At 33.9% G+C, this 20,191-nt stretch overlaps 1 protein-coding gene and 1 long non-coding RNA gene across 3 annotated transcripts in view; both read left to right on the top strand.

Annotated features, from left to right (window-relative positions):
* Window positions 1-20,191, top strand: part of LOC126739447 (heterogeneous nuclear ribonucleoprotein L) — an 840,569-nt gene that overhangs the window by 202,608 nt on the left and 617,770 nt on the right. For both annotated transcript variants that reach the window (XM_050445127.1, XM_050445137.1), the window contains exon 5: window positions 16,141-16,201. In XM_050445127.1, coding sequence (XP_050301084.1) covers window positions 16,141-16,201 — 61 coding nt within the window. The remainder of the gene's footprint in view (window positions 1-16,140; window positions 16,202-20,191) is intronic.
* LOC126739571 (uncharacterized) lies at window positions 7,959-13,688 on the top strand. Its single transcript, XR_007661659.1, has 2 exons — window positions 7,959-10,128; window positions 13,432-13,688. It is a non-coding gene; the product is annotated as an uncharacterized LOC126739571 (long non-coding RNA).

Here is a 20,191-nt window from a genome sequence, read left to right on the forward strand (position 1 = left end):
ATCTTATTTACTTCACGAGGTTTTCATATAATTACAAACGAACTTCATTACAAGTAAGTTCGTTCGATTTAGTATTTTATACTTATTACTATTTCAACTGCATCTACAGGTTTCAATTACATGGATAAATATAGAAAAAAAAATTACATATTTATTTTATTAACAAAATAAATAATATTGATATAAATACACTTCAGAGTTTAGGTAACTAAATTTAAAGGGAAATTAGGTCTGAGATAGGTGTTTACCATGTGGCAAGCAAGGATTATAATAACATTGTTATAATATCATATCATTGATTTGAACGTTTCTTTATACCCTTTTCTTTATACTTTGTTGAAAAAATTGGGAAAATATTTGTTTTTCCTGAGACATAAAAGGATATGATAGAAAATAAGTCTAAAAAAATTGCGTTTTAAATATACGGTTTTGAGAGATATTTTTGTATTAATATGTTGTAAGTCATGAAAAAAACCATTACTGCCATTATAATTATTAGATTTTCATCAATATGTTATATGTATGAGAAATATGAGAAATGTAAGTCACGTGTACATTCGCCAACAACTGGAAAATTTCAGGTAATTGGTGCTGTCGCAAATAAAAAAAGAGATGAACCAAGATTACTGGACGAAGCAACATAAATTCAATTACTCGGGCAGTTTGCAATAAATTTTTCTTTATCGACTCGTCAGGCAGCTTCAGCAACCGAATTATTTCGCGAATCCGTAAAAAAAGTAATTAAAGTACATACATTTTATTCCTTTAAAAGACAAATTCTTGAGTATTGATGATTCTGATAAAAGAATTAATTTTGCAAAACTGTGACAGCTAGAACTACTGCAGAACCTTGATTCGTCAACATTATTTAATTTCTATTTATAAAAGCATATAAATAAACAAAACTGTTGTTTCTGGGATAACAAGAACCGACAATTTAAGGAGACATACGCGAGACTCCCAAAGTTTATGTTTGTGCGGGTATATTGGGAGGTGATATTATGGGATCGTTTATATACTAATATTTAAATGGTGAAATTTATGATGACATACTAGAAAAAGTACCTTTTTCTCAAGGTTTTATCTTTAGAAGAAAATTAATTACATTTTCAATGGTATTATAAAGGTCCAGTTACGCAATGACCGTTAAATAATTAACCTAATCAATGGATTGGAAGAAGAGGTTTGTTGAATCTATGTTTTTAAGACGCAACATTACTTAGCAGAGCAACTGACGGCAAGAATAGTTTAAAAATTCCGAGCGATTCCAAATAAACATTTGGAGATTTACGCCCGAGGTTTGAAAACAGACTTTATTAATTAATAACTTTGAACATTACTTAAAATCATATTAAAAATATATTTTTTAAATTATTAAAACTTAGACCTTTAGATCTAAAACTCCTTAAACATTTATCAATCCATGTAAATCTAGGCCATTAAACTTACAAATATTCCAACTCGTAGTAAAAATCGACCATACATTTAAACTTTTTATTCTGTCCGGTATCCATTAGCTAATCTATTACATGTATCTCATGTATTCAAATCGATCTCATATAAATTACTGCTGCGGGGGAATGAATTATTGACCATCGATTTACTTTTCCAAACTCCATTTCTAACATCATTTTCTGTAACGTACTTTTCCATTAGCATTAAAATTGAACGAATGCTCCTCTTGGTAAATAGTCAAATGAATCGAAATATAAATTATACATTGGTATTTGGAAGGGGATACATACCTATGGGAAAACAATTCCTTTTTTTGTGGTTTTGTTATATTTTCGGATCGCGGGTTTTATTTCGTGGGTTAATTATTCTGATTTTGTGATTCAAGTTTTATTAGTATCGAGTGTAATGTTTAATGGTTTTGATTGTTACATTTTTTTGTGTAGGTAATTTATTATTTAAATAATGATTATAGAGGAGATTGATTGCGAGATTTTTTAATAAAAGGGTAACAACTATAAACTGTGGATTTATTAATTAATATTCTCTACAACACTACTAAAATCATGAACAGTCATTAGTTTTTTTATTTTAATGCATCGATGAAGTATAATTATAATTCGTCCGATGACAACCATGGATAGAGAAATAATTTATTAAATTAAATTATTAATAAGTTTATAAAGAAAAATAAGGCAAAAATTCAAACGATACTGATTTGATGACAATGTTAAGGCTTGTTTCATAAAATATTTCGCAAGTTTTGACTGTAGACCAATCTGCTGGTACAGGCCAAAGCTGAGAGCCAAATAATTATTTAAACATTCTTCTAAAACTTGTAATATATAAAAGATCGGATAAGTTATTAATCTTAAATCCTCTTTATGAATCAAACCATTATAGAAGCCATGCATATAATATCGACATGCAAGTTAAATTTTATATTTTGTCAAAATTGGCCCACAAATTATAAATGCTATCTATACTACTCACAAGCTCATGTTCTTAAACTTAAAAGTATTCAATGAAAACCAATTTTTGTTACAGCAGGTAGTAACACGGAGTGCTATCGCATAAGTATGACTGAATTCAACCATAAAAGGAATCTCCATCTCAAGTTGTAATTGATTTTTTCAAATTCGGGGTATGTACCATATCAAAGGCATTTGAAAAGGGTTAATAAATTTCTAATATATATATTCTAAATAATATAGTCTACTTGACAGACCTCCAGTAAAGCAATCAAGACATTTTGATTATTGTATTGTATTTAGTTTGATATGGCTGAAAGTTCTTGATAGACGCAGTCCTGCGGAATTACTTGTGGAGTGATGTTCTGTAAAATCTACACTTAATACATTATTCAAATGTGTAGATTTTTTCTAGAGATGTATGTTTCGTGAAATAATCCATAAAAGTGGGTTATTCGAAGGTAAGGTAAAGTTAACATTCGCTGGTAAGGTAGCCTTATTTACATCCAATTGTTCAGGCATTCGCATATTACGAGTAGTAGCAATGTTAAATTTACTACAAAGATTCGAGTTGAAATACTACGAAGATTGGAACAAGTAAAGTAAGCTCATCCGAATTATCTGTATTTGTAATTTCTAGTTTTTTTTTGCTTTGTCAGACATTTTCCTTCCTTAGGACTATATGATTTTGGACATTTCCTATGTTTGATAACATTTCTAGGGATGGTTAGAATCTAAATGCGTAATTCCAAAGACAGGATTTTATTATTTAAAGAGACAGTCAGTATTTCAAAAAAGTATTAAGGTCTTATGATATTTGTAAACTAAAGTATTATTAGCAATATTTATTATTGCGGGATTTGTTCAATTATGAATTGTTAAACTTTGATTCAAGATAGCAGAAGAGGAGGATGATGGTGATCAACCTTAATTAGAGATACGTCGCACTCTTAGATACGGCAAGATCCTTCGTCAAAACTATTGCTGTTGAAATGAAATAAGAGAAATACGTTTTTTGCTAGAAATTACTGCACACAAAATCAGTTTCAGTACTTTTAAGCAGCGAAAGAAGTTTTATTTTAATTGCGCATAAGTAATTTTACAAAATATGTAAGAAAATCTACCAAGGACTCGACCAAATGAATTTGAAGTATCCAACATCGTGGACGAAATCTTATATTGTGGGTATCTTAGGCGATCTAGTTCTGATGATTTATTACAAGAAGTATGAAAAGTTAAAAAAATTAAGATATATTCATGTTTTTACGCGTTTAAAAAGTAAATGGGAGTAAAAGAGTGCCGTACCGCGTCTTTATTTCACGCAAATAAAGTCGCGGAGTCTCCTATGCATGTTTCTTATTGCTCGTTGCTATGGGCAACGAGCTGTGATTTTATTATTATATTATATTAATTAATTAAATGTCATTTATATGTTAATGTCATATTTATTTACATGTCAGATTATATTAAATGTCAAATTTTTCTTTATCTAGTTATACATGAATAAATTACGTTTTTATATATGAACATCGATGATGTTGTCTTAAAAGGTAAGTTGTTGGTGTTTGTTAGGTTCCACCCTATTTGATTAGGGATTACGTCAGGTGTTCGACTTGTAGACAGAAAAAGAAAGTCGTGTAATTGGTTACGAGAAATTAATTTATTCTCCTAAACTTTAACTGGTTAATCGCGGCAATCTCTGATTTTACATTTTACTTTATATACAACTATTTATATTATGGATTTTTATAAAAGAGCGCGGAGCCCGGTACATGTCTAATATGCAACCACCTGGTCTAACATAACGCAAAGACTACTCTCCAACGACTGTTTTAAAGGCGAAAACCGAAATTCAGACTCGTTACAACTATTATTTTTTGCATGCCCTACTTCTTTTTTATTACAGGCGGCTCGAACTTATCGCGGGAACCGATCCTTTGACGGCGCGTATTTTTCAGCGCTTTCCGGGTACAAAGCCATAAATCACGAGCACTTCTGCCGAATTAGGGGAATGTCGAGTGATACAAAATGGTATGAGGTATTTAAAACCGTGGGTATGGCGAGCTAACTATTAAAATATAAAAAATCTCCTAACATACCGCCGCCCTTGAAAGTATCCAGGAGATATCTTTCAAAATAATCAGAAAACGGAGATGAGATGCTTACCTAAATCAGAGACTGCAAAATTAAGACTAAGATTTACATAAGCAGTTAAGTACTTAAATTAACATACACCAGTAAAAACATTTGTACTTTAAATTACATTACCAAATCACACTTAAAAATAGACGCATCATTGCTTTTTCAAAAAACAAATAGGTAATCTTAAACTAAAAGGATTATATTCCTAGTACAAATAGGATGAGAAGTGGACTGTATTATTAAAAATTAGCATGAACATTTCGTAAAATAAATACAAATGATTATTCCACTGGAAGAACAAAGCATAACTAAAAGCTAGCTTAAAATATAGATTTCATATAATACTAAATTAAGCAAAATAAACACATTTTACAGCGTCAACAAGGGGACAGCCCTTTTTTATTCACTTTCGCGAATGTCACGGGGGGGATTCGATGGGCAAGGGACAAATCTTTGTTATAGAGCGCTTCACAACACCACTAGAAGTTCGCACACTCACTACACGAACTGTTCCATCACTTCCAGAATGTAAGTCGACAACACGTCCTGTTCTCCATTGCAAGGAAGGCAGGTTGTCCTCCTTTAATAGGACCAGAGAACCTAATAGCTCCGATGGCTTGACCTTGGACTTCCACTTGAACCTTTGGTGCAGGGTATGCAGAAATTCATCAGACCATCTCTGCCAAAAGTGCTGAGACATCTTTTGCAGGTGCTGATACCTGGAGAGGCGACCATCAGGAACGTCCAATAAATCCAGCTCTGGATATTTATTAAGAGGGCGACCAATAAGAAAATGACCTGGTGTCAGCGCCTCGAGGTCATTCGGGTCATCACTGAGAGGAGTGAGCGGTCGGGAGTTCAGTATGGCCTCGATTTGTACAAGCAGGGTATAGAATTCCTCATAGTGTAGAGGAGTATTATTTAAAACACGCTTAAGATGCTGTTTGGTGGACTTTACCGAAGCTTCCCAAAGGCCACCAAAGTGTGGCGAGTGAGAAGGAATAAAACTCCATTGAATTTTATTATCCCTTAGCGCATTTTGAAACCTTTCATCTCTTAAAATAGTGTTAATTTTGCCAAACTCATTCTTAGCCCCAACAAAATTAGAACCGTTATCAGAATGTAGATTTTTGCATAGACCTCTTCTAGATACAAAGCGCAAAAAGGCAGAAATAAAAGATTGAGTGGTAAGCTCTGTAGCTAGTTCAAGGTGTATTGCCTTGGTTGTCAAACACACGAACAAACAAATATAGCACTTAAGAAGCCTCCTATTTTTAAATTTGGAGTCCTTTAGAACAAAAGGTCCGGCATAATCTACACCGGTATTGTAAAAAGCATAGGAGGGAGTAACCCGGACACTGGTAGAGCTGCCATTTGGGCTTTTAATGATCGAGGATTGGACTTGAAACAAATTATGCACTTCCGAATCACTGATTTAACCAGTTGCTTGCCATTTGTTGGCCAAAATTATATGCTCATGGGTGACAACAAGCTTAGAAAAGGGATGATTATAAGGTATCAGTATAGGATGTTTTTGGGTAAACGTCAGCTTAGAATGGTTTAATCGACCACCTACTCGTAGGAGGAGATCACTGTCAAGAAAAGGGTTGAGAGTACTAAGCTTACTACTAGGCCTTATCGTCTTATTATTTTTTAGGCTGAATAGGTCTTCAGGAAACGCGGAACTCTGAATTAACCTTACAAGGCAATTGACACTTTGTATTACCTCAGTTTGGGACAAGGCACCAGTAATTCTTTTGTCTTTATATTTTAAGTTAAAATGAAATCGCAAACAATAAGCGACTACATTAATGAGCTTTGAATAAGAGGAATATTTCGAGCATAGGTTCATAACAAAATCATTGCTCTCCTTTGCAAAGAATATTAAGGATTTAGGATTAATGTCGATTATTTTAGATTTCTCGGTATTTTGTCGAGCGTAATTCGACACATGATTATTTGAAGGCCAAAAACTTTTATGTTTCAATAAAAAGGAGGGTCCGTGCCACCAAAGATTATTACTCTCCAAATCAACTGGGCTCATACCTCTAGAGATATCTGCAGGATTTTGTGACGAAATCACATGATACCAATGGTCAACCATTAGAATATCGTTTAGAGAAATGCCAGTTGTTGTTTTAGATGAGGCGTCGACTACCCTTAACTTGGTAGTAATGCTCTCGAATTTCTCAATGGCATGGTGGGGCAAGTAATAGATGAAGTCTGACGTTTTTTCTTGGGAATTAATTTTTGACATATGTCCTAATTTTTCATATTCCTGAATAAATTGCGTGTAAGAGAATTTAAGTTCAGGGTTCCTTATAAGTTTTCTTTCAATAGCCAAAAATCTTTTCATGGAAATTTCTTGGGAATCACCTAGTTTGGATACCGTGCCCTTTAAGGGCAAACTAACTTCAAATCTACCCGAAGAAGTTCGAGTAAAGGTACTCTTAAAATGGGATTCACACTCCATTTCCTCTGGGGTAAATTTACAGGGTTCATGGAAGGGTTCTTCAATGTGCCAAAACTTCTCAAGTGATTGTTTTAGCTCAAACTCATTATTCAAGGAAAAAGCCGATATGGATTTCAGGGGTGTAAAACCCTTGGAAACATGCATAGGTCCAGAAATTACCCAACCAAGTTTGGTGTTCTGCAAGATAGGATTCCTTGTTCCAAGTTTCATTTGACCTGAAATAAGCAGGTCATAAAATAGACTAGCTCCTATAAGGAGATCAATTTCAGAGGATTCAAAGAAAGTGGGGTCTGCCAGAGTAATTTCTTTGGGAATAATGAAATTAGATATATTTAGCGTCTGCTGAGGACATTTATCGGTTATTTTATCGATTACTAAGGCAGTCAGATTAAAATGATGACTCTTACTTAAGTCCTTAATCGTTAATGAGGTTTTCTTATTAATATAGGTTGTTCCCTGATTTATACCACAAACAGGGATGTGCACTTTCTCACACTTGAGGTTTAGGATATCAAACAAGGTCTTTGATATAAGATTAGACTGTGACCCGCTATCAAGTAAGGCTCTACAGGGTATGGGTCTCGAACAGCTGTCATAAACATAAACTAAAGCAGTAGATAGGAGCACAAAAGTATTTGGTACAGAATTAGCACAAGCAAAACTGTAATCAATAGGCAAATCAGGCTGAAGATTATTTTCTTGTTGAGGATTACAAACCTTTTGATCTACTACCACTTGGTGTGAAGTAGCGTGGGGTAATTGATTTGATGGCAAGAAACTCGGGGTTTCACAAAGATGAGGATTTATGTTACCTCTTTGAGGATTGGGCAACTGTGTTGGGTTAATACCATCATGGTTATTGCTTGAGGTTGCCCTTATTTGGGCGCAAAGCGTTTTTTGAGAGGGTTGCTTAGTAATACTTGGATTTACATTTGAGGTTATGTGCCTGGAATCTTTCTCAAAGTTATTTGTGGGGTAATGTAGCAATGAATGATGCCTTCGCTGGCAAGCTCTACAAGAATGTTTGGATGTGCAAACAGATGCAAAATGACCTGGACGTAGGCAATTTGTACATAATTTTAGACGTTTCGCCTCATTGTACTTTTCGCTCACAGGAAGTTTGAGGAATTTCTCACATGCATAGACAAAATGGCTATCTTTACAAACAGGACATTTATTTTCAAAAACGGCATTGGTGAATGTCTTAGGTGTACCATAACTCTTTTGAGGATTTGGATCATGTTTATTTTGCACTTTAAAATCAATTGACTCTAAGAGGTGGCAACGCTCTGTGAGGAATGTAGTGAGGTTAAGGATTGAAGGGCTATCAAAATTCTTGGAATAGATTTCCCATTCCCTACGTGTAAGTTGGCCAAATTTTGAGGTAAGTAGATATATTAAGGGTGTGTCCCAGTTATCCACATTTTCACCTAGATTTTTTAAACATCGATAATGTTTTTGAAAGTTATCTAAGAATTTGCGTAACTGGATATGGCTATCTTCTTTGAGGGATGGCAAGCTAAAAATTGCTTTCATATGAGCATGAATTATGGCCCTCTTATTCTCATAGCGCTCTTTGAGTAAATTCCATGCAACAGCATAGTTGCCATCGGTAGCTGTAAGGGAGCTAATTATCTGGGCAGCATCTCCTTTAAGGGCAGACTGGAGATAGTAAAATTTTTGCACCTTGGGTAACGAGGGATTTTTATCAATAAGAGCCTCGAAGGTTTCATGAAACTGGGTTCATGATTCGTAAGAACCAGAAAACTCTGGTATGGATAATGGAGGTAATTTAGTGGATAAAATACTAGCCATATTATTTATAGGGTTGTTGCTGAGCTCAGGGTGAGTCTCAACGGTTAAACCAGGATTGTTGCTAGCATTTTTGAGGTTGGTGGCTTGTAATATAAGTTTTGCCTTGGAAATTATTGAGAAGTATTTTTCCTCGAAGTCTGATCTGACCTCAGTCTGATCTTGAGCATCAGGCAGTTTGTGCACTAAACAAATGTCTTCGATACCCAATTGAATTTGTTCAAATTCCTGCAAAAGGGAATCAGCAGCTTTAAACCTGGTCTCAATTTGGACGAGGTCTGAAGGAGTTAAAAGCTCGAGTTGGGGTAAGGCATTTAAAAATGTTTGGAAACGAGTTAGAGAGGCTTTCATGTGACCTCTTTTGTTAATGAGGAATTTTATTTCTGCCTTAGCTTTATCTAAAATTTGTTCTGCACTAAGATTTTCCGTCATTTTGATGGTAACTGAGAAAACAATAAAAAGTTTTGCACTTATTTACTTATGCCAAAAAGGAAAAATTAAAGGTTACAAATCTTAAAACAACAATATAAAAATTAATGGGTTAAACAACCAAGGCTAAACCAAATTTTACAAAACCTGAAAGAGATTAAAAAACACACCAAATAAAATTTAAATTAAATTATTAAATTTTATCATCAATAGTTTAGTAGGCTGGATACAAATATTTTGTTTTTAAGGCTATATATGCAAAAATCTATTTAAAATGCATAACTCAATTCTTAGAAGGGTGAATATGAGAATTTTAATCTTAAAAACATATAAGTTTAAATCAAAAAAAATAAGGTTTAGAGCTAAAAATGTAGTTTATAATATGTCAGATAGGTTTTTAGGGTTGAAAGATTTAGTTTATTAAGGGTTATATAAACTCTACATTAAATTATGGTTGCATTTATTGAACTAGGTTAAAATATAAATATAGGTTTCAAGTAAAAATCCACAAAACAGCTTAATTACTGTAGGTTACGAAGGTTAAAATGTAAATAGAAAATAAAAACCAAACTATATAGGTGTAATTAAAACCAACTTGCACAAATCTTAGCTTAATTTGAACAAAACAGCTTATCAAAAACGTTAAGGTAACGTTTTGGAAGTCAGGATGACCCTAGGTTTACTGCTGGCTTTAATTACTTGGGTTATAATTGACTAACCTTTAATTATTGACTTGTTTTCCTGCTACTAGGAACACTGATTGCTGGAACATCGACGAAAATACACTAAATATGGGTCGCACTACCATATTTTCCACATCAGGCACGAAGGATCAAAATTTTATGTTAGGTTCCACCCTATTTGATTAGGGATTACGTCAGGTGTTCGACTTGTAGACAGAAAAAGAAAGTCGTGTAATTGGTTACGAGAAATTAATTTATTCTCCTAAACTTTAACTGGTTAATCGCGGCAATCTCTGATTTTACATTTTACTTTATATACAACTATTTATATTATGGATTTTTATAAAAGAGCGCGGAGCCCGGTACATGTCTAATATGCAACCACCTGGTCTAACATAACGCAAAGACTACTCTCCAACGACTGTTTTAAAGGCGAAAACCGAAATTCAGACTCGTTACAACTATTATTTTTTGCATGCCCTACTTCTTTTTTATTACAGGCGGCTCGAACTTATCGCGGGAACCGATCCTTTGACGGCGCGTATTTTTCAGCGCTTTCCGGGTACAAAGCCATAAATCACGAGCACTTCTGCCGAATTAGGGGAATGTCGAGTGATACAAAATGGTATGAGGTATTTAAAACCGTGGGTATGGCGAGCTAACTATTAAAATATAAAAAATCTCCTAACAGTGTTAAATACCATTAAATGTTTTTTTTTCTATTTTGAGCGATTGAGTATGTATAATATCAATTGGCAAAAATCAGTTCAGAAATACCTAATTTTACTTTAAAAACAACAGGGTTTTAAGTGCAAAAAACACGAGGCAACTATTCGGTCTCTTAAATCTTCTGGAGTATTTACGGGAGTTTTATAAACTAGAGTTTTAAGGTGCCCTCATAGAAAGAAATCTAAGCTGTTGAGATCGGGGATCTTGCTGGCCATTGTTGTGGTCCTCCACGACCGATTCATCGATTCGGATAAACAGTATTTTAATGGTTTTGGACAATTAAACTGAAATGAACAGGGGCACCATCGTGCATGTCCCATATTCGATTTCTTAACAGAAGTGGCCCATCATTAAGAAGCCCAGGCAGTTCTTCTTCGAGAAAATGTAAATATGACCGACCATCAAGGCACCCTGGTAGAAAAAATGGGCCTATTACTTATTAGGTAATCACCAATAATTCCTGCCCAAACATTAACCGAAAATTGGTGTTGAAAATGAGTTTCCGTTATGGCGGGGGTGTTTTCTTCTGCCTTCCGAGAAAAATTTGCTTCGTCTGTGGATTAGTATTATATTAACAAAAACTGTATTAGTATTAGTATTAGTATTATATAACAAAAACTGCGGATTTAGTATAATATTCTGGAGATACCACTAACAGTTCACTTGCTACGGAAAATCTCCGGGAAGTAGGTAATGCCTGTACTCTTAAAATATGGTATGGGTATAATAAAGAAATCAACCAAAATGCGCCAAACAATTTGCAGATATGCAGAGTTTTAGCGATCTTCCTCTCGTACTCGTTTCAGGGTGTTCTTCGATTGCTTGTAGCGTCGCGTTCTCAATCTCAGGGGTTCTGACAGTTCAAGATCTACCTTCCGGAGTACCTTTCTTGAAACAACTAGTTTCCCTAAGTCGACGATGAATATTTGAAAAGATACGGCTATCTGGTAGGACACGATTCGGATACGTTTCCTCATAAATACGTCTGGCTTCTGTTGCGTTACTATCGGCGAGGCCATACAGGGCGAAACACGTGTAGCCAATAAAAATTTGCTTATGAGACCGTGACATTGTTTTTTGTTTGTTTGTTTACATTTTGTGTGGTCCCTTGGAGAAAATGGATGAGGATTTTATATTTTCCCTTTCTTCATTGGTATAATTTGCTATATATAGTTATTCAGAAAAATAGCGTGGAAACGAAGTAACATCAATAAATAGTTAAAAATCAAATAATTGACGCGCTTTGATGGTTTTTAACAATTTGACATTTAAAATCAGAGCAATAAAAAACATGCATAGGCGACTCCGCGACTTTATTTGCGTTAAATAAAGACTCGTTGGCACTTTTTTACTCCCATTTACTATTTAAACGCGTTAAAAACTTGAGTATTTCTTAAACTAGTAAAACTTTTTAACTTTTCATACTTCTTGTAATAAATCTGATCCCTTAATTTGCTTGCAATCAAGGAACAAACATTTTTACACCGCATTAGATTTTTAGAGAAAGAAAATTGTTTGTATTTTTTTAAGCGAAAACCATGCGTCGCGTCCGCCGAAAAAAAAAATTTATCAAATTTGCTAAAAAGTTATTAAGGATTTTAAAAATAATTTTTATTTTAAGAAAAAGCAGTGGCGTAGAATTTTTGCACTAAAAATATTCAAAAGAAGACCTGTAGGGACGCCACTGGCAGAGAAAATATTTTTTTTGCACATCAAAAAATCTGTATTGATGCATAGAATACATGGTCAATACTTTATAGTATGGAGAATTATTTTTGTTGGGATTGATATCAGTAAAATTATTCTATAATTGATTATTGCAAGGAATGAATAAAGTAATTTTAATATATCATTGCACCCGGTATCTTTGCGCGTTAGTAAAAAAAAGATGGCCTATGCGACATGCGCTATGCGCGAAAAATTTTGGATTGCAATAAGCGGCAGTATCTCTCTCGTTTTGTTCGTTGAAAGTACCACCATCTTTTCGGGTACCGCAAAAACCTTAATTCTGCAAACTCAAAATTAGTGTAAACAGAGGCGCCTCAAATTCATGAGACCTATAAAGTGCACGAAGATCCAGCAACTAGATCCTCACGGGTAAGTCGTTAAGGCCCCTTTGTTTCGCCGCTCAATGGTGAATAATATCAAATTTTTTTTTTATACAGTCCACAGTTTTATCTCATTTATTAGTCGATTATTCACCAATACATGTACCAAATTTCATAAAAATGTCTACAATATTGTTTAAGTTATTATTAAAAAAATGATTTTTTTTGTAAACTTTAACATCCTGTATCTCAAAAGTTAAGATGTTTAGGACATATGTTCATAGGAACTTTTTTTTAAACGGGTCCAGGAATCACCCCCCTTAAATATTAGCACGTCTTTAAGGAACACCCTGCATATTTTAGAGTTTAGAGAGTATATATATGTTTCTGAAAAAAAATCCCGATCCCGTCGATTTTAATATTTGGTTTTGAGTTTTTTTACGTGGAAATTAAATATACAGGCTGAGACAAATAAAAAGATATGACGTCATCAATATGTTTTTTAAATGGAAACCACCGTTTTTTAATGCAGAATCAGAAAGAACGTATTTTTTTACAAACCATATGATACAAATGAATAATGGTTACATAAGCAATTTTAAACGAAAATAGATGATAAAATGTAAATTTAAAGAAATACCTATCTAAATTAAATCTTGGTATTTTGGTTATTTAGTTGTTGTCAGTGTTAGGTTCCACCCTATTTGATTAGGGATTACGTCGGGTGTTCGACTTGTAGACAGAAAAAGAAAGTCGTGTAATTGGTTACGAGAAATTAATTTATTCTCCTAAACTTTAACTGGTTAATCGCGGCAATCTCTGATTTTACACTTTACTTTATATACAACTATTTATATTTTATGGATTTTTATAAAAGAGCGCGGAGCCCGGTACATATCTAATATGCAACCACCTGATCTAACATATCGCAAAGACAACTCTCCAACGACTGTTTTAAAGGCGAAAACCGAAATTCAGACTCGTTACAACTATTATTTTTTGCATGCCCTACTTCTTTTTTATTACAGGCGGCTCGAACTTATCGCGGGAACCGATCCTTTGACGGCGCGTATTTTTCAGCGCTTTCCGGGTACAAAGCCATAAATCACGAGCACTTCTGCCGAATTAGGGGAATGTCGAGTGATACAAAATGGTATGAGGTATTTAAAACCGTGGGTATGGCGAGCTAACTATTAAAATATAAAAAATCTCCTAACAGTCAGTGTCAAAAAGTGAATGTATTTTGGTGCAACTATTTGAAGTATTTTTACATTTGCAAGTGGTGTTTATTCTTTTTAAGAGGCGAAAGCAGTGTCACCCTGCGTTTTATTGCTAACTACACTTTATTACCTACTGTTATTGTATGAAATATGAATAAATGTTGTAAAATATATAAGGAAATTTACCGAACGTGAAAGAATCGAAATCTTGTGCATGTTTGGTTTCGGAGATATGTCGCGTACTCAAACGGAGGTGGCTCGTGGGTCAGTTTAATGCATCTTGTCCTGATCGGTCGCCTTAGCTATTAGCTAAAGTATGGTAAGTAGAGTTGAAGCAAAGTTTCGTGAATTCGGGCATGTTCGGGATACTCTAAAAGGTGATCGAGGTTCAATAACTGAAGAAGATGAGCTTAACGGTCCAAGAAAATCACAAAGGCACAATCACAGGCACGGCTTCTAATGTTAATTTACCCCGATCTACTGTTCATAAAGTATTGAAAAAAGCAAAGTTCCACCGTTATAAAATATTCCTACTTCAAGAGCTATCGAAAGATAATTTTTATCGCCGAAATGAATTTTGTGAGCAAATGTAGCAATTATGTAATGATAAAAATAATTTTCTAAAACGAATAATATTTTCTGGCGAAGCAACTTTTACTGTAAACGGCCATGTGAACAGACATAATTGTCGATACTGGGCGTGAACGGGGGTTTTTAGGTTAGAAGTTGGCACTTGATTAGGCAGCCTAATAAAACAAGCAGAAAATACATTTCTCCTGTATTTATTTTCCCATTAAAATCAATCTCTGATCACCTACTTATGATTAGCAATAAAAATAACTATGATTTCAAAGACCGGCGGAGGCACCATAATGACAACAACAACCTTCCACTACATTTTTCTTTCTCTTTTTTTATGATATTCTACGCCTCGCGTTACAGCCAATCACGTCGTCCTAGAAATAACAATGTGCCGCGCTGTGGGTAGGCAACCCGTGGAACATGTACAAAATAAATTGGGCTTCAAACAGGGCGACCGAAAACCCTCATTGGCACAGAATGTCATAAACAACACCCTTAAAAAGCCAATGTGTGGTGCCGTATAGTGGAAGGAAGAGTTTTAGGATCTTACTTTTTTGATGACACTCTCTTTTACTTTTACTTTTTTGATGACACTCTCACTAATAAGAGGTATTTGGACCTTCTTCAAAATGATCTTATCCCCGCTCTGATAACTTTGTATTCGGATTTGGAAGAACCCGACATGCACCAACGTGATCTGTTTTTTCAGCAAGATGGAGCCCCGCCACACTATGCTTTATCCATTTGCTTTATCCTGTTTAAATCGTTGGATAGTTAGACGAGGGTTTATTGAATGGCCATCCAGATCGCCAGATTTAACTCCCTTCGATTACTTTTTATGAGGATACTTAAAAAGTAAAGTGTATGTCACTAAACCAGCGAGCTTAGAAGATTTAAAAAAACAAATACGCAAGGAAATTAAATATATTATTCCAGATGTCGTTGACAACATTCAAATAGAATTTTTACACCACCTTGGTTATTATCAGGTTAAGATAGGTTTTTCTTTAATTTCACATTTTATCAACATTTTTTGTTCAAAATTGCTTCTGTAACCACTATTCATTTGTGCCATATTCTTCATAAAAAAACGCGTTCTTTCTAATTCTGCATTAACTTACTTGCACTCTATATATTGAGCGAGTTTAATGAATTGCTTAGGGCTGGTGACTTAGCAGATCATTATATGAGATTAGAGATTAGACATTATAGAGATACAGATTATGGATAATTGCATTTGCAAGAAAATTCATAAACGCGGGAAGTAACTGGAACTTATTACAAAGATGTTGCTCAAATTCCATTGAAGATAGAAAGACACACCCTCTACCAAGGTTATGAAATGTAACTTAACTTTTTCTTAATCGAAATATGACATAATATATTGTCTTTTTTTTAATTAATGAGGGAGGTGGTATATATTGTATTTGAAACTCTTTGCATATTTTTATTGCTAATTTTCTTATGACTGAATTGATGGTCACCACGTACAAGTATTTACATTTTATACTACTCGTGGTACTTTACTGGTGGGCCACTAAGTGGCTTTTTTATATAATCTACCTTATTTGCTATATTTATTTTAATTTTTTGTTACAGCCAGAAAAATTAAATGTCCACAAAAACGATTCAGAAAGCTGGGACTACACAGTTTCATTAGGTAAGTCTTTAACAATTTTATTTTAATTAGACAATTGTTTAAATAAGTATTTTGTAAAATTTAACAGTGGAGCATTTTTTATAATACAATTTCGTTTCTTATCGGTCTATTCTTTCTTAGCGGTGTTCATTATTAAACTGAATTTATTTTAATATGAAAAGATCTAAAAGGTGTTTTCTCTAATTTAAGTAAAATTTAAATACAGCCCACAAGTAAATTTTACTTCTCAAATATCTGCAAAAGTTTAAAATTAAAGGTAACGATTTAAAATATTTTACTATTCGCAAATTTAACGTCACTTCCAACTATTAAAGAAGCTCTTACATTAAGCATAATAAAGCTAAAGTACTAAAGTAAAGTTCTTACAAAGTTACATTACAAAGGCTAACCCAGAAGTTCTTCTTAATAAATCAAAAAAGTATTACAAAAATAATAAAATTATTGGATTTAAGCTTGTCTCACTTCTTACTCCATACATTATTTAAACTTAAACTTAAACTTCTTACTCTATACATTACTTAAAACTAGGTGTTTAGCTGATATTAACCTGGTATGGGGATAGTTATTTAATAAAACTGTTGCCACTTCTCTCATAGTGGGTTTTAGCCTCTACAGGAGCTTAACTCAAAACAGCCAGTCCAAAGCTCTGGAGGTTTATTTAATAAAATAAAAATCCCCTTCCGGGTGAAATTACGAGTAAAAAAAAATTAAAAAAAAAAAACCATATCAGAAGTAAAGAAATTCAAAATAAAAGTCAAATCACATATAAAGCAAAAAAAATTACCGAAACAGGGTGCAGCTTTTTTGGACTAATTTTAATGTTTTTTATTATTCGTTTGAACAATTCCGAATGAAATTGGTATAATATTATTTGGTGTTCAATTTTTAATCTAATCATGATTTTACTATTTTATATCTTACATGAAAGCATACCATAATAAAAAGAACTCTATCAGTCACGTCGCGGCAGCCTAGCGAATAAGTCGTGTTTATGTTTGTTGCAAAATATTTGACAAAATGATAGTTTTTCGGCTAATTAATTAGAAGCTTATTGTTGAAGGTGCTGTGTACTTATAAGTGTATTTACGGCGATATTATTATACGATCGTAACAGTTTTTTTGTTTCCTCTCATTTTGCCTGCTGCTGTGATTGATCTAGCAAAACTAACGAGTCATCTGTCCGAATTGCCAATTGTAGTTATTTATCACATGTTTTGTTTTACAATAAATTCTGGTTTCATAAAGGCTGCTCTAATCTTTCCAAAACTGAATTTGACAAAATCTATGCGACTTTTAAAAAGCAGAAGAGTCATGAGTGGAAGTGTAGTTCTTGTTGTACAGTTAACAACAGACGGTTGTCAAGTATTGGTGTTCATAATGATAATGAAAGCTCTAGTTCTATAAAGACTGTTCAGGAAAATGTAGGAATGGGCGATGAAATGTCATTACCTGAGATTTTGTCTAAGAAAAATGTTTTTGTAAATGTAAAAATGTTGAAATGTTTTGCAAAAAAATTTTTGTCTAAAGAGAAATGCTTCCATTGGTGATCTGATGAACGGCATTATTGAATTGCATAAACTTATTGTTTCTCAGCAATCAACAATTAATAAACTCGTGGAGGAATTACAGAAACTTCAAACATTTAAGAACCCCTGCTCAATCAACAAATGATAAGATTAAGGATAGTAACTTCATTATAATTTCTGAGATAAATGATAGAAATGAGCGAAAAAATAATATTATGATGTTTAATGTTCAGAAAAGTCATTCTGATGATATGAATAATAGAATTAGTCATGATAAGGAGTTCCTACTTGATGTTCTGTCCATTAAGTTGGGAATAGATCATATTGAACCCTTTAAGGTCTATAGAATTGGACGTCGTGGAGCCAATAATAGGCCTATAAAAGTGTGCTTTAATAATACCGAGATTGTACAAAAATGTTTGAGAAAGAAAAAGAAATTGGGTGATAGCAATATAGTAATTAAAATGGATTTCACCAAATTACCGCGTGATGAAATCCGAGAACTTTATGGAGAATTGGCAAAAAGAAAGAAAAAAGGTCAAGATGTGATAGTTAAATTTACCAATGTGGTTCCATCAATCTCTAAGAGAATTGTACGAGGTCCAAAAAACGATTAAGTGATTCCTTGGTAATGTATTATGATTCCTTGGGGGTCTGAGGCCTAAGCTGAAGCATTTCAAGCAAACAATATCCGCATGCAATTATGATGTAATTTCGTTGGCTGAAACATAGTTGTTTCCGGACATTTTGTCATCTGAATTGGAGTTTACGGCATATTTTAGATGTGATAGAAGTGCCCTAACAAGTGCTAAGAAGGATGGTGGGGGTGTTTTACTCGCTGTGAGAAAGGAGTTAAAACCGCGATTAATTAAACACTCTTGTTCATCGTTAGAGCAAGTTTTTATTTCTGTACAACTTAATCTTAAGAATATTGTTTTTGGTGTGGTTTACCAGCCGCCAAAATCTGATATGGGTCAATACAGTGCTTTCTGTGATACAGTACTGGAGATCTTTGAGGCCCATCCGAATTGCTTATTTCCTATTGCAGGAAACTTTAACCTACCTGGCTGCACTTGGTTTAATGAAAATCAAAATCTTAAAGTTACCTTTTCGGATGGGTGTTCGAATGTGGCACCAGCTTCACTGCTTGGACAGATATTTAATTACTTAGATGGTAAAGAAATGTTTCAGCTACCAAATCCGGAAGGCACATTTCCTGATCTTTGTTTTTCTAATATTAATGGGTCTTCTCGATTGGCGGATGATTTTTTATTGCCGGTGACTGGCTCTCGACACACTCCGTATATGAATGTGTCCTTTCAGTACCATATATGTCAAGGTCTCTGAAATATGCAATAAAGTTTTTTGACTTCAAAAATGCTGATTTTGTATTGTTAAATAATTTCCTTGCATCTATCGACTGGTCCTTTATAAACAACACTTCTGATACAAATATTTCCCTAAATAAGTTTTATGACCTTTGTATGAAGGAATCAGCTATTTTGTGCCTATTAAGTCCTATAATACTGGTAGCTTTCCTATATGGTTTTCAAGAGAGTTAAGAGCATTGCTCATAAGAAGTTTAAGGAGTCTCAATTGCAAAGTGATTACTTGGTTTTCTCTGGGCTTCGGAAGTCATGCAGTGGGTTGAGCGGTCAGTGTTACCGCGATTATATTTTTCGTACCGAAAATAATCTATTGTTAAATCCTAGGTTATTCTGGAAACATGTAAGCAATGTTAAAAAGTCAAATATTATTCCTAAACATATGTTTTTTAATGATGAAACTAGTGATGTGACTGCTGATACTGTTAATTTATTTGCCAAATATCTGTCAAACGTATATTCTGATAAAGCATTTCAAATACCTGAATATTACATGACAGGGCTTGTGGATCAATTCGATGTCAAAATTGTAGAGTTATCTTTAGTAGAGGTTTTTGACGAGATTCTTGGCTTACGGAGCAAGACTTCTGCGGGACCGGATGGCATACCCAGTTTGCTACTTCGTGAATGTGTCGAAGTCTATTTGCACTTTATTCAATCTGTCTTTAAAGTCGGGAGTATTTCCTTATTTTTGGAAGAATTCGTATATTACGCCGATATTTAACTCTAGTAATACTAGTGATGTCAGTAATTATCGGGGAATTTGTATACAGTCAACTTTGCCTAAACTTTTGGATGCACTTGTAACCAAGCAATTGTCATGGCAATGTATTAGCCTTATTATTAACAGTCAACATGGTTTTCAAAAAGGTCGTTCCACTGTTACTAACTTAATATGTTATGAAGATTATCTGTTTAATGCTTTTGGTAAGGGTTCACAAGTTAATATACGGATTTTTCGGGTTTGGGTTTTGGATCAAATATTATTTGTTGGCTAAGGGACTATCTACTGGGTAGATCACAATGTATACGGCTTAATAACTTCTTATCTAGCAGCTTTTCTGTGCCATCTGGCGTTC

Source organism: Anthonomus grandis, chromosome 1, assembly GCF_022605725.1.
Source record: "Anthonomus grandis grandis chromosome 1, icAntGran1.3, whole genome shotgun sequence".
In the NCBI taxonomy this organism is placed as follows: Eukaryota; Metazoa; Arthropoda; class Insecta; order Coleoptera; family Curculionidae; genus Anthonomus; species Anthonomus grandis.